A 14,367-nucleotide genomic window follows, 5' to 3' on the forward strand; every position below is an offset into this window, starting at 1 on the left:
ATGCCAGGCAGATACTCTTGTGATCTGTGTGGTTCCAAGATCTGAAAAATGGCAAAAAGGTACAACCCCCCCTAGTTTCTAAATGTTTGCCTGGGTGTCATGGTTACATAGTTACTGATAGAACTGTCACTGCTTGGCAGCAGTAATGGGTGATGGACAGAGGCTGTGTTCCTTCCAGCTAGTCCCTGCCATCAGGGAACACACAAAGGTATGCCAGGGGGCATTAACTTATAGGATTTTGGGGATACATAGTGGCTGGACTGTCCATGTTGTGTGAGAAGTCTCAGTGGTTCAGGCAGAAGTTCTGCTTGGCTAGAGTTCCTGGTACTTGGCCTGTCCAGTAGCTTGCAAAGTGTGCAGGCCAGTTGACCTGCACAGTGGGTAGTGGGCTCGCCTAGTATACACAAAGCCAGGGTTCCATCCCCAGTACTGCATATGCCAGCTACAGCGCTGCCCAGTACTTGGGTGATGGGGGCAGTAGGATCATCTTCTGTTGTATAGCAGTTACTAGATTTCTTTTTACTTTTTGTATGGGGTGCTGAGGATCAAACTTCTTGTGTATGTTTGGTAATCTCTCAAACCCTGAACTATATCCCAGCCAGTTTTGTTTTTTAGGTCTCACTGTAGCCCAGGCTAGTCTGGAACTCGCAATCCCTCTATCTGAGTCTTTGGGGGGGGTGGGTCAACATTGAGAGAATAAGGGTGATTTGCCTTCACTTTCAGCTTTGGTAGTGGAGCCTGGTATGTGAGGGAATGTAATGTGAGTGCCCTCCTGTCCTTGCCACCCACCTCATCTTCCTTTCTTTCTGTCTTGCAGATGAGCAAGGTTTGGAATGACCTGAAGCCGAAGCTGAGCTGCCTCTTTGCTGGACCTCACAGTGTGCTGACACCACCACGCTCCCCGCAGGAGGATGGCGTGTGCTCCCACTAGTGGCAAGGCCCACAGCGGAGCTCCCTGTGGCCTCACTAAAACCTCTTTGCAAACAGTGTGTCCCTGGCTGATTTCCTCCAGGCAGCAGCCACTGCCCCGAGCTGCCTGTGGGCTGTGCTGGTGGTCTTTGTGGCGTGGCTCCCTGCTCCTGGACAGAAGGTCTATGTGCCCCCAGCCTGCCCCATGGCCTGTTGATCGGGTCAGTAGTGGGAAATTAGGGTGCATTGGAATGGATTGTGCCCAATGTCCACAATGTGAAGGGTCACCGAGTGCTGGGGAGCCTAGGGGTTAACCTAGTAGCAAAGAGGTGTGGGGCTGGCCTGCCCTGTGACCTGGCCAGGAGCTGGCCGGTCTCTGAGGATGGGACTGTGATGGCAGATAGGGCCTGGAAGGTGTATTAGAGGCCAGGCGGGAAGTATGATGCCCAGTGGTTTGGTGCTTTGGAGGAAATGTCTCATTCCAGTGCTGTCTGTGGAGCCCTGGTCCAAGGCCTCTTGAGGTGCACTGTAGATGAGGGCTCAGGGTCCTTTCTTGTGTTAGGTTTTGGAGGGTGGGAGTGAGGAGGGGTTATGGAGGAGCACTGGAGATAGGCATCCCTGTTGGGTGCCCAGGCCTCAGGGTCAAGAGTGTGGGTCACTTCCCCCAGGCTGTCAGGCAGCGGGTTCCAGCTGGATGTGAACTGCCTCCTAACCAGCTGGCTCTGCCGCTCCAGTGCATCCCCCCACCTCCCCACCCCTGTGCTTCTAGTGCTCTACTCCCCCCAGCCTGGCGGTAGAGCCTGCCTTCTGTCACATAGTCACTCCCCTGCCTGGCTGTGGGTACCTGTCTCCAAACTTGAGGTTCTATCCCCAGGGTGCAAGGGAACCAAGAGTCCCTGCACCCCTCTGGCATCCTGCTGCCCGAGCCTGTGTGCCACACCACAGCCATGCTTGGGGCTGCCAGAAAGATGGGAAGCACAAGCATCGATGGATCTCCCCCCTCCCCCTTTTCCTGGGCCGAGCAGGGGCCAGCTTCAGCCTTAACTGGACAGTCCGGGGCCAGCACAATGGGAGCAAAGGGAGAACACCTTTGGGTGCTTCCTACTCAGTGTTAGCCTGCCTGGCTTAAGAGGCAAGGCAGAGGCAGCAGGGCTCCGAGACATTTCTGTGGGGACTTTAAGGGATTAGTCAGGAAGCTGGTGCTGTGGGATTCCGCTCGCTCGATGAATGAAGCACTTTATGGACTGCGGGAATCAGTTACTGCCACACCCAATAAACTGGAAGTGTTTACAGATGGTTTCCATGCTGCCATTTCTCTCCACAAACCGCCATGAACATGGTCAAATGTTCTTAGAGTCTAAGTTTTGGGATGGGCAGTTGCCCCTAGCCTGGCGTTCCCTGTGGGGGAGTGTCATATGAGTTTCCTGGATATAGAAGCATTGCTTCCTCCTGGAGGGAGGCTCCTCAGACTCAGAGCATCTGCAAAATTTACAAGTTTGAGAAACCTGAAAAGCACATGGTTCACAAGGTCCCTCCCTGCAGCGGTGCCCACAGTGACAGTTGCTAAGTAGATGCTGGCCTGTCAAGCCCCCTGCATAGTGTAGAACTAAAGGGCTGCGGCTCAGTCCTAGCCCATGCTGTGGTCGGCTTTTCTGTGACCTAAGCCCTTGCACACACTCCTGTAAGTAACCCCACTAAGCTCACTGGCTTACTAGGTCAGGCTCTGTAGAGTCGTTTCTTTGCCAGATGAGCTGGGTTTATTTCCTATTGCTGGGATAAAATTCTCCAACAAAAGCAAGCAATGTAGTGGGAACGGGTTTGTTTTAGCTCATGCAGTCTGTCACTTTGGGGGAGGGGGCTCATAGTGTAAGACCAGCTGGGCACATTGCATCCAGAGTGAGGCAAAAAATAGATCACAACATGGATGCCCATGCTCGGCTTGCTTTATTCACCCTCAATACTGTTCAGTATTCTCTTTCTAGTTCAGCCCATCGGTGGAGTCCAGGTCCTGGTTTGCTGTCCAATTGCTTGGCTTTCACTGGGACAACACTACCCTCCGCCTCTTGAGACCAATGGTTCTAGCGTCTCTCCTGGCACCCTAATCTCGGTTTTCTTTGGATGCCTGCTCTTGCCCCCACCAAACATTTCACAACTTCTAATTTTCCATTCAGATTGACGCTCTTGCATAAAAAGAGTCCTCACCTCAACCTTTGGTGTCTGTCCACCCCGTTTGAGGTAGTGGCTGTCTCAGGGCCTGGTGAAATCTCTATTTCTTTCCTATCCAGTCACCTGTGCCCCCACTTTTCTTGATGCTGTAATCACACAGCAACTTGGAGCAAGCAAGTTTATTTTGGCCTGTGGATCAGTTGGGCTACAGTCTGTCTTGGCAGAGAAGGCATAGTGGCAAGAGTATGAGGTGGCTGGTCACATCATCAGGAAGCAGAGCAGACAGCAAGTGGGACCTACCTGTTTTTTATTATCTTTTGGGGGGCCCACCACCCAGCTCCCAAATAAATATACACGGAGACTTCTTATTACTTAGAAATGCCAGCCTTAGCATGGCTTATGTCTAGCCAGCTTTTCTTGACTTATCCCATCTATCTTTTGTCTCCGGGTTTTTTCCTTTTCTTCTGAAATCTTACTTTTACTCTTACTCTGTGGCAGGCTGGGTAGCTGGCACCTTCTCTCTCTCTCCTTGATCTCTCTTGCTCTTCTTGCTCTTTTTCTCCTATTTATTCTTTCCTTCCTTTCTCCTGCTAGCCCCACCTTTCCTTTCTACTGCCTTGCTATTGGCCATTCAGCTCTTCATTAGACCAATCAGGTGTCATACCCCCACCAGACAGGGTTTCTCTGTAGCTTTGGAGCCTATCCTGGAACTAGCTCTTGTAGATCAGGCTGGTCTTGAATTCACAGACATCCGCCTGCCTCTGCCTCCTGAGTCCTGGGATTAAAGGTGTGTGCCACCACCACCCAGCCCCAATCAGGTGGGTTTTTTTTTTTAATGTTTGTTTATTATGTATGCCTGCAGGCTGGAAGAGGGCAGATGGTTGTGAGCCACCATGTAGTTGCTGGGAACTGAACTCAGGACCACTGGAAGAGCAGCCAGTGCTCTTAACCGCCGAGCCATCTCTCCAGCCCCCCAATCAGGTGTTTTAAATAGGCAAAGTAACACAGCTTCACAGGGTTAAATGAAACATAAAAGAATCCAACACATCTTTGTATCATTCAAATAAGTGTTCCACAGCATAAACAAATGTAATACATCTTAAAATAATATTCTACAACACCTACCTATAAAACCTTAAGGCCTATCCCACATCTCTTTAACCTCCAGTGATTCAGTTACCCCATCAGTGCTCTGCCTCCTAACGAAGCCACAACCTTCCAAAACAGGACCAGCAGGTGGAGACAAAGTATTCAGGCACATTAATCTATCAGTGACATTTCACATTCCAGTAGAAAATACCAGCCTCTCCTTGTGCCCTTGGACCAACAGCTTATGGCTATGTAGCAACCTGAATGTGGCCAGAACAGGCCAGACGTCCATATTAGAATTCATTCACCTCACGCAGAGAGTAGTCGAGGATGGTGTCCTGATCTTGGAACTTGAAGTACCCACAGAACTTCTTCTTCTGAAGCAGGAGTGGGAACCAATAGCTGTCATCGGGCCACATGTCTGCAAAGGGGATCTGGTCGAGTTGGAACCACTGAGGGCGCATTTCTGTCTCGAGCAGGGGATGGGGAGGAGGAAGAACATTGACGTTGAACATGGATTTCAGCCGACCTAAGAGACTGCCCTCTGAATGTGTGTGAACACCTGTTTGGAGATTTGGTTTTGTTTGAGACAGGGTCTCACTCTGTAGCCCTGGTTGACCTTGAACGCAGAGATCTGCTACGCACGTGAGTACGTCTGTGTGAACGAATGAATGCCGCGTGTGTAGGTGCCAGAGGAGGCCAGAGAGAAGCTGGAGATAGAGCTTGCCCTCTACTGCCCAGTGTGGGTGCTAGAGACTGAACTTGGGTCCTTTGGAAGACCAATACGTGTTCTTTTTTTTTTTTTTTTTTGGTTTTTTTTTTTTGGTTTTTCGAGACAGGGTTTCTCTGTGGCTTTGGAGCCTGTCCTGGAACTAGCTCTTGTAGACCAGGCTGGTCTCGAACTCACAGAGATCCGCCTGCCTCTGCCTCCCGAGTGCTGGGATTAAACCAATACGTGTTCTTAACCACTGAGATCTCCAGCTGTTGGCATTTTTTTGGTTGTGGCTGTTAACTTGCCAATTTTTTTTACAGGTTTTATATTTATTTTTGACTGCATATATGCATGTGTGTCTGTGTGTAGGTGTAGGCATTTGAGTGCAAGTGCCTATAGAAGCCAGAGGCTTTGGATCTCCCCAAAGCTGGTGTTAGTCAGTTGGGAGCCAGCTGGTGTGGGTGCTGGGAAACAAACTTGGGTTTTCTGGAAGATCAGTATGTGATCTTAACTGCTGAACCAGCTTTCCAATGTCTCTCCTCTTTAAACATTTTATAAAAATTATTTTATATGTATGGGTGTTTTGTCTATATGCCATGTGCATGTAGCGCCTACAGAGGCCAGAAGAGGGTATGGGATCCCCTGGAACTGGAGTTATTATGGGTACTGGGAAATGCTCGTGGGTCCTCGGCCATTTCTCCACTCCCTGGAGTTTTTTGAGACAGGACTTCTACACTGTAGCCCAGGCTGGTCTGGAATAAGTAGTGATCCTCCTGCCTCAGCTTCCTGATTGGTTTACAGGGGTGTGGTACCACTATGCTTGCTCTGTTTTACTTTCATTGATAAAGGGACTTTCTTGGAGCCCTTGGTGGCCTGGAATTCAGTGTGGAGCCCAGGCTGGTCTTGAACTCATGACAATTCTGCCTGAATTCTCTTGGTGCTGGGATTATGAGTGTGTACTACTGTGTCTGGCTTATATCTGAGAAAGGAGCCTGAGAAAGGAGCCTGGACTAATTTTTTATCTCATCCTCATGACCATCTCGTGGGTTTTTTTAAATATTTATTTATTTATTTATTATGTATACAATATTCTGTCTGTATGCAGGCCAGAAGAGGGCACCAAACCCCATTACAGATGGTTGTGAGCCACCATGTGGTTGCTGGGAATTGAACTCAGGACCTTTGGAAGAGGAGGCAATGCCCTTAACCTCTGAGCCATCTCTCCAGCCCCCATCTCGTGGTTTTGAAAGGGTTATGGCGCTCAGGCTGGCCTAGAACCCATTCGACATGCCCTCAGATTCACTCTTTCTGCCTTGGCCTCCCAGATGCTGCAATTATGAACCTACATCACCACACCTGGTTACTTTCTTGTTTGTTTGTTTACTGAGAGCTAATCTCCTGTGTTGAGATTACAGACGTGTAACACCAAACCTGGTTCAGGCCACTGCTGGGAGTGGAACTCAGGTTCTTATGCTAGGTAGGTAGTCAGGCTTCCTGCCAACTAAGCCACAGCCCAACTATTTTATTATTATTATTTCTTCTTCCTCCTCCTTCCTTCTGAGACAAGCTCTCACAATGTGGATCATGTTGGCTTTGAACTCAGAGATACCCCTATCTCTTCCTCTCGAGTGTTGGGATAAAAAGGCATGTACCAATATGTGTACCATATTTTGTGAAATAAAGAAATGGGCTTTCGAGGCAGTGGTGGCCACATGCCTGAGTTCAAAGTCAGCCTGGTCTACAGAGCCAGTTCCAGAACAGCCAGGGCTACACAGAGAAACCCTGTCTCAAAAAAAGGGGGGAGTGGCACTCATATTTGGGTTACAAGGCTGCTTTGCCTATCTCTCCTTAGTTCTGTGAACAAGCAAAGAGGAGGAATGTTGACAGACTTGGGGCCTACACTTGGCAAGGGCTGACTCCTTTCTCCTAGGCAGGTAAGTGAGACTGGGTGCACTTCCCTGCCCATGGTTGAAAGGAGGGAGTAGGGCCCAAGGCTCACCGTCACTCTCTGTGGGCGTCCCGTGCACGTGGTCAGTAGAGAAGATATGCACGTCCATCAGCTCGGGGGAACCCACAAACTCAAATGATATGTGGCCCACCTTGTGCAGCGCATCCACTGTCAGGCCACTCTCTTCCTGCAGCTCCCTGCAGCAGATGGGTAAGGAAGAAGTGGCATTAGCTCATGAGCATCCCTGCTTACAAGGAGCAAGGCCATAGACCCATGGGCTGCATATTCTAGGAGGACATCATGTAGAGGTGTTACTATATCCAATTTAGGAATTAAACTACATAAGGCATGGTATTGCACACCTATAATCCCAGCACTCGGGAAGCTGAAGCAGGAAGATTTGGTCAACTGGAATATGTAGAAAGATACTTTAAAAAATTTAAAAGCTGGGCATAGTGGTATACAACATTAATCCCAGCACTCTGGAAGTAAAGATCCAGCAGGTGGATCTCTGTGAGTTCAAGGCCAGCCTGGTTTCAAGGGTGTGTTTCCTCCTCTCCAGGTCTTCATCCCCTGCCAAGCTGGCTCTGTGGTCAGACCTCCCCTTTCCTTACCTCTTAGCCCCGTCCTCAATGGTCTCTCCTTCCTGGACTTTGCCTCCAAAGCCATTCCAGCGGCCAGCACCAAAGCCTCTCTTCTTCATTCCTAGGAGAACTCGCTGAGGCTGAAGCACCAGCACTAGAGTGTAGAGCCTGGAGGTGGCCATGGTCTCCTGAGCCCTGTGAAGAGGGTCAGAAAACTGGGTCTGCTTGGCTTGTGATCTGTTAGGGTACGCATCAAATGTGGGCAGTAGTGAGTGGTGGCCAGGTGGGAGGGAGATGTGTGTGGGAGAGGTGGAGAATGAGGCTGACTGATAAATCCCCAGCCACAACGAAAATTCCCTGTGGCTTCCAGGGCAGGTGATGGGAAATATGTCTTTGAGCCCTCCCTTCCCCATTTTTTTTTTCAGTGCAGGGAATGGAACTCAAAACTTTGAGCGTGCTAGGCAGGTACTCTACTGCTGAGCCACACCCTAGCCCCTCACTGGGGGATTCTAGGCAGGGGCTCTACCACTGAGTCACACCCTAGCCCCTCACTGGGGGATTCTAGGCAGGGGCTCTACCACTGAGTCACACCCTAGCCCCTCACTGGGGGATTCTAGGCAGGGGCTCTACCACTGAGCCACACTTCAGCCACTCACTAGGAGATTCTCGGCAGGTGTTCTACCACTGAGCCATTTTCCTAACTCCCTGGGCCAAAGTTCTTTTTTTTTTTTTTTTTTTTGGTTTTTCAAGACAGGGTTTCTCTGTGGCTTTGGAGCCTGTCCTGGAACTAGCTCTGTAGACCAGGCTGGTCTCGAACTCAGAGATCCGCCTGCCTCTGCCTCCCGAGTGCTGGGATTAAAGGCGAGCGCCACCATCGCCTGGCCTGGGCCAAAGTTCTTATTGCTCTATCCTTTCCTTGGCCTCAACTGGCTAAAGCAGTATCCAGAAACAGGGACCCTCCTAAGAGGTTATAGTGTATAAGGGACCTGAATGAGGGCTAGAGAAATGTCATTGGTTGTGAGCATCTGTTGCTCTTTCAGAGCACTGGGATTCCATTCTTAGTATCCATGGTGGCTCACAGAGGTCTAACTCCAATTCTGATGGCCTCTTCTGGCACCAGGCACAAATATAAATGTACATAAAATGCCTATATTCATACAATATAGGTTAACTTAAAAACATAAGATTGGCAGTTGTGGCACATGCCTTTACTCACAGCACTTGGAGGCAGGAGGCAGAGGTTAAACAGATATCTGAGTTTGAGGCCAGTCTGGTCTACAGACTGAGTTCCAGGATAGCCAGGGCTACATACACAGAGAAACCCTGTCTCAAACAAAACAAAAACAAACAATACAACCTAAAAAGAGAAAAAAGAAGAGGGAAACTTGGTCCTGGTGATGAGGGTGGTCAGCGGAAGAAGTAAATGTGCTTGGCATTGGCCCGTGTCCCTTTCCTGACACTGACTTGCCCATGCCCGAGGTCCTGGCTTCCTAACACAGCAAAATCAGCCATCTCTCTTATATATACCAGCTATATACAGCTGTTTTTCCATATCCACAGGTGACTGGTACCAGGAGACCCCTACCTGGCCATGGATACCAGAATCAAAGCATCGTAAAATGGCTTCTATGAAACGGCCTATTTGCATATAACCAACACGCATCCTCTAGTTCACTTTAATGCAACGTAAACACTGTGTAAATAATTTTCACGCAGTGAGTCATGATAGATGGCCACACATTCAGGAGATGAGTGATTTGTTTGCAAGGATGTTCAATGAGACAGAGTCATGCTATGTAGCCCAGTTTGGACTTGGATTCCCAACCTTCCTGCCTCAACAACCCAAGTGCTGGGAGGACAGGCATACGCGAGCACGCTCAGCTACCTGTCTCGATGAAGCTAGCTGGTAGGACAAAGATGATTGGAGTCTATATAGATCGGAATCTAGTAGAATGGGCTTGGCCATGGCTCTGTTGGTTGACATTGTTTCAAACATAGACTCCCCACATTGTTTTCCCCTCTGTAAATGGAAATAGCTCACAGTTGTTAGGTTTATTAAGTGAGATAGTTCTACCAAACAAGGTTAATTGGGGTTGGAGAATATTTTTGATTCGCTGGTTGAATTGGTCTAATACTGAGCCCACAGATAGAGATAGCTGATTGGCCTTTTGTGTGTCCCTGCCTCTGTGTGAAGATCACAGTTGACAATGGGTTGCTCTCGGCCTAACTTTTTCATATTAAAAAAGATTTAATTCATGTTTATGAGAATTTGTCTGCATTCATGTCTGTGCATTGTGTGCATTCAGTGCCCACAGAGGTCAGAAGAGGGCACTGGCTCCCCTGGAACTGGAGTTATAGATGCTGGTGAGCCGCCATGTGGGTGCTGTAAACTTGACGGGTCTCTCATTGGAACCCATAGCTCACGCAGTCAGCAAGACTAGCTGACCAGACTGCTCCAAGGACCCCGCTTCTCTGCCTCCCAGCATTGGGATTACAGGTGCAAGCCACACTGGCTATGAAAACGCCTCATGCATGTGAAGCAAGCATTTCACAGGTATCTATCACTCCAGCCCCAATTAACCTTGTTTTCAAAAGCTGCTCCATTTAGTAAGGCTCAGAACTGTGTAAGACTTACTTCCACATTTTCTGAAGAGAAAACATGCGCAGGGTCTAAATTTGGAAAGAGGTCAAACGGCCGAGCCTATAAGGAAACTAGGCTGTCCTGGACGTCAGTTTAGTGTTCCCTCAGCTCAGACAGCTGTGATCTGGTAAATCGGATGCGTCTCGGAGCTTTCATATGCTAGAGGGTGAGGTGGTGACAACTATCTTGTCTGAATTGACGTCAACTGTGGCAGGTGTTGGAGGCAATGCACAAGGAGTGCAGAACTCAGACTTGCCTGCAGGGGGCACTCTGCAAATGCTCTTCCCTAGCCTCCACTTCCTGGGGCTAAGCCTTTGCAACTTGGCTGTAAACTACCTCTGCACCAGTTTACCGCCCAAGCCCCAGGTCCCAAGTTCCCTTTCCCTCTGATTTCTGCTCCCTACCGTCTGTAGTTCCCCTGTTCTCCCCGACCTCAGGTCTATCCAGCACCCCAGTCTTCCTGGCTGGCTTGAAGCATCTCCCCAATCCTTGCTCCCTCTTCCCTCCCCAGACCTCCGCCGGCACCCCAGCACCCACGATCTCCCGCGTCTCTCCCTCATTCAGCTCCCACGCAGTGAGAATCATCCGTACCTTCGCGCCCAAGCTACAGCTTCCTGGGACGGGGCTCAGGCTGGAAGAAAGGGCGGGACTTCCGGCGGCGGGTAGGAAACCGCCAGCAAGCAAGCACCCATGGCGTGGTGAGTGGAGTTACGGTGTCCTCCTGCACTAAAAGGGCGCCTGCTGCATGCGTGCGTGCGTGGAGTGGATGACGGTAGTTGGGAGCTCAGTGTCTCGGGCCGCAGAGGGGCGCTCTCAGCCTCTGTCCCGGCATGCGAGTCGCTTGTTCACGATGTTTGTTCATGTACAGACGTGAGTGAGTGAGGATTTCTGCGTGGAAATAAGTGGAAAGGCTGACGACATGGTTCAGCGGATAAAGCTGTGCATTCATGAGGACTGGAGTTTGGTTGCCCGGAACCCACAGGATGCTGGGCTTGTGTGCTGACCCGATGTGATGCCAGTGCTAGGGAGGCAGAGACGGACCCCTGGAGCAAGCTGACAAGCTAGACTGGCTGGTTGGCGACTTTATTTCAATATGTAAGATAGGGAGCAAACCAGAAGGACATCCCTTGTCAACTTTGGGTTCTCATAGACTCGCAGACACATGTGCACACGCGTACTAATACACATGCCTGTATACCGCACATACATATGCAAAAATAAAAAATAGGTTGAACCAGGACCTCCTACCTGCATCTCTGTAATGTCCACCTGCTAACTCCTTTCTCGCCAACAGGTACCCGAAGCTTGTAGGCGTTCCCCTTAAGGCTCAGAGATTCCACACAGCTGCTTGTCGCTACAAAGCTCGGACGGGTGCCGAGCACCTGTGGCTGAAGCGCCATCTAAGGGACCCGTTTGTGAAGGCTGCAAAGGTGGAGAGTTACCGCTGCCGCAGCGCCTTCAAGCTCCTGGAGATGAATGAGAAGCATCATATCTTGCGACCTGGCCTCCGGGTGCTGGACTGCGGGGCGGCTCCGGGAGCCTGGAGTCAGGTGGCGGTGCAGAGAGTCAATGCCACAGGCGCAGGTGGGGTGTGCATGTCACTAGGCACTACCAGCTCCTCTGGCTGTCGTGAGTTGGAGGGAATGATAGCAGCTCTTTATTCAGAGACATTGTCTGAACAACTTTCTAAGTTGGCTTAGAGATGATAGTTATTGAAATGGGACACAGGCTGGGGATGGCGCTCAGTGGCTAAATTAAGCAGGTGTGCTGGTGCAGGCCTATGATCGTAACATTTGGGAGGTGAAGGCAGGAGGATTAGAAATGTAAGATCATCCCAGCCACACAGTAGGTTTGGAGTTCAGGACAGGAGATCCCGTCTTGGGGGGCGGGGGGGGGGGGGCGGGGGGGGGGCGGGGCAGGGGCGGGAATGATGTTGATATTGTGGAGATGGCTTATTCAGCAGTGGTTCTCAACATGTGGGTTGCGACCCCTTCGGAGTCCCTTACTTATTTACATTACTATTCATGGCAGTAGCAAAATTATAGTGATGAAGTAGCAACAAAATAATTTTACGGTTAGGAGTCACCACACCATGAGGAACTGTATTAAAGGGTCACAGCTTAGTGGATAAAAGGTGCTTGCTGCTAAGTCTGATGGCCTAAGTTCTCTCCCCAAGACCTACATGGTGAGGAGAGAACTGATATTCGAAAGTTGGTCTTTGGCTTCACAAGTGTGCATGGTGCATGCCCACTTGCATACACTCACACACATGGTAAACCAAGGGTTATTTTAAAAAGAACCAAGAAGCAAACTAAAAAATAGGCCGCATGAGTTGGCAGCCAGCCTGGGCTGGATACCAAGCCCCTGTCTCGAAACAAAACAAGAAACCCCACAAAACTAAACAACAACATCTTAGTTTGCTTTCTATCGCATGGTGAGCTCCATGACCAAAACGACTTGGGTAAGGAAGGCTTTCTTTCAGCTTACATGAAGGGAGGCCAGAGGCAGGAGCGGAAGCAGAGCTCTTAGGGGCACTCTGCATACTGACTTGCTCCTCCAGGCTTGCTCAGCCTGTTTTCTTATGGACTCAGGCCCACCTGCGCGGGGTGGCACTGCTCACAGTGGGCTGGGCCATAGGCCCAGCACTCCAGTGCACATCCACACATGCAAACACACACATGTCAATAAACAAATCTAAAAGCCAAACCAAAACAACAGAGCCTGCTTACTCATGCCTCCGATCCTAACACTCTGGAGGCAGAGGTAGCAAGCAGTTCTCTGAGTTTGGGGTCAGCCTGGTCTACATAGTGAGGTTGTCTCAAGGAATAAAAAGCAAACAACCATTTAAAAAAAAACCCAAAAAGCAATGTTGGGAACTGGAGCTGGGTGAGGTGGTACTTACCTGTAACCCCCAACCACTCAGTGTGTTGAGACAGAGGAGCTGAAGTTTGGGCCAGCCTGGGCTACCTAGTGAGATTCCTAATTTAGAACCAAAACAGGCAGAATAAAATAAAAAGATAGTTGGGAGAAGAATCCTAGAGAAGAGGAGGCTGGGGTAGGGAACTTACAGCAGAGTGGGATTCTCCCTGTCCTGTGGTCCTACCTCCACCTGTCACGCAGGATAATAGGGACACCATTTCCTTTGCAAGTCTCAGCTTCCCCAGCTGGCCCAAGGGGAGTAGAGGTCACCCTATCCCACACAATGTGTCTTTTATTTTCTTCAACTTTGAGAGGCAGGATCTCACTTGGTAGCCCAAACTGGCCTTGAACTCATGACAAGTCTCCTGCCTCAGGCAGCCAAGTGCTGGGATTATAGGCCTGTGCCATCACGTCTACCTTATGTGTCTTCATATAAAAGGCCTCTTGTGGACAGAGATGCGTGTTAACTGGTTTTCTTGGTCCTGGTGCCTGGCTTATATTTTGGTAGGGAGATTCACGGTGTAATAACGCATTCCGTTGCTTCCATAGACTCCAGCTCTCCTGTGGGCTACGTACTCGGGGTTGATCTTCTTCACATATTCCCTCTGGAAGGAGCAACTTTCCTATGCCCTGCTGATGTGACTGACCCCAAAACTTGCCAGAGAATTTTAGAACTGCTTCCCAGAAGGAGAGCAGACGTGATTCTCAGTGACATGGCACCCAACGCCACGGGGATCCGAGACCTCGATCACGACAGGCTCATCAGCTTGTGCCTGGCCCTTGTGGACATGGCTGTGGATATCCTGCATCCCGGGGGAACACTGCTGTGCAAAACCTGGGCCGGAAGTAAAAGTCACCTGCTACAGAAGAGACTGACCCAGGAATTCCAGAATACGAGGGTCGTGAAACCAGAGGCCAGCAGGAAGGAGTCTTCAGAGGTGTATCTCTTAGCCACGCAGTACCGGGGAGGGAAGGGCTCCACGGAGCAGTGAGTCTGCCTTGCCCTCTGGGGGTGCTTTCCTGAGAGTGGCTGGGATCGGAACTGTATTGTGGATGTGGACAGCACCCCACTAGGCACCTCTTGAGTTTTAAAGAGATGAAAAAATGTATTTGAGGTTGGTGAAAAATGATAAAAGTGGGGCCAGCACAGTGGCTCAGTGAGTAACGGTGCCTGCTACTGAGCCTGATGCCCTGAGTGTGCTCTCCAGGACCCCCACAGTGGGAAGAGAGAGCCAGCTCCCGAAAGTTGTCCCCTCACCCCCACGTGCACACACACGTGAGCAGATGTTTCGGGATGGTTTCTGTCAATTTGACATTTCTTTCTGGGAAGAAAGAATCCAGCTGAAGAACCGCCTCCATCAGATTGGCCTGTGGGCAAATCTGTGAGAGGAGTCGTTTT

The 14,367-nt window shown here is 50.1% G+C and overlaps 3 protein-coding genes across 4 annotated transcripts in view; 2 read left to right on the plus strand and 1 right to left on the minus strand.

Annotated features, from left to right (window-relative positions):
- The window catches only part of Snx8 (sorting nexin 8), a 57,634-nt gene extending 55,429 nt beyond the window's left edge, over positions 1-2,205 (plus strand). Inside the window, exon 11 of the mRNA XM_075974569.1 lies at positions 818-2,205. Coding sequence (XP_075830684.1) covers positions 818-931 — 114 coding nt within the window. The 3' untranslated portion in view covers positions 932-2,205. The remainder of the gene's footprint in view (positions 1-817) is intronic.
- A 1,888-nt stretch (positions 2,206-4,093) lies between these two features.
- On the minus strand, positions 4,094-11,623 carry Nudt1 (nudix hydrolase 1). 2 transcript variants are annotated; one of them, XM_075974614.1, is made up of 4 exons: positions 11,298-11,623; positions 7,439-7,603; positions 6,876-7,021; positions 4,094-4,630 (listed from the first exon to the last, which is right to left on the minus strand). In XM_075974614.1, the coding sequence occupies exons 1-4, from the start codon at positions 11,447-11,449 to the stop codon at positions 4,458-4,460; spliced, it is 636 nt and encodes a 211-aa protein (XP_075830729.1). In that variant the 5' UTR covers positions 11,450-11,623; the 3' UTR covers positions 4,094-4,457. The 2 variants fall into 2 exon arrangements, with proteins under 2 accessions (XP_075830729.1, XP_075830736.1); XM_075974621.1 differs by lacking the exon at positions 11,298-11,623 and adding an exon at positions 10,641-10,712.
- Mrm2 (mitochondrial rRNA methyltransferase 2) lies at positions 11,522-13,960 on the plus strand. The gene is made up of 2 exons (XM_075971369.1): positions 11,522-11,633; positions 13,518-13,960. The coding sequence occupies exons 1-2, from the start codon at positions 11,522-11,524 to the stop codon at positions 13,958-13,960; spliced, it is 555 nt and encodes a 184-aa protein (XP_075827484.1).
- The last annotated feature ends 407 nt before the right edge of the window (positions 13,961-14,367 follow it).

Source organism: Microtus pennsylvanicus, chromosome 1 (assembly GCF_037038515.1).
Source record: "Microtus pennsylvanicus isolate mMicPen1 chromosome 1, mMicPen1.hap1, whole genome shotgun sequence".
Taxonomy (NCBI): domain Eukaryota; kingdom Metazoa; phylum Chordata; class Mammalia; order Rodentia; family Cricetidae; genus Microtus; species Microtus pennsylvanicus.

Coding starts and splice junctions, on each gene's coding strand:
- Mrm2 (XM_075971369.1), top strand. CDS start 11,522: ATGAATGAGAAGCATCATATCTTGCGACCTGGCCTCCGGGTGCTGGAC. Junction 11,634..13,517: donor AGTCAATGCCACAGGCGCAG/GTGGGGTGTGCA, acceptor TTGCTTCCATAG/ACTCCAGCTCTCCTGTGGGC.
- Nudt1 (XM_075974614.1), bottom strand. CDS start 11,449: ATGGCGCTTCAGCCACAGGTGCTCGGCACCCGTCCGAGCTTTGTAGCG. Junction 7,022..7,438: donor ATTGAGGACGGGGCTAAGAG/GTAAGGAAAGGG, acceptor CATCTGCTGCAG/GGAGCTGCAGGAAGAGAGTG. Junction 4,631..6,875: donor GACGCCCACAGAGAGTGACG/GTGAGCCTTGGG, acceptor TGCTCGAGACAG/AAATGCGCCCTCAGTGGTTC.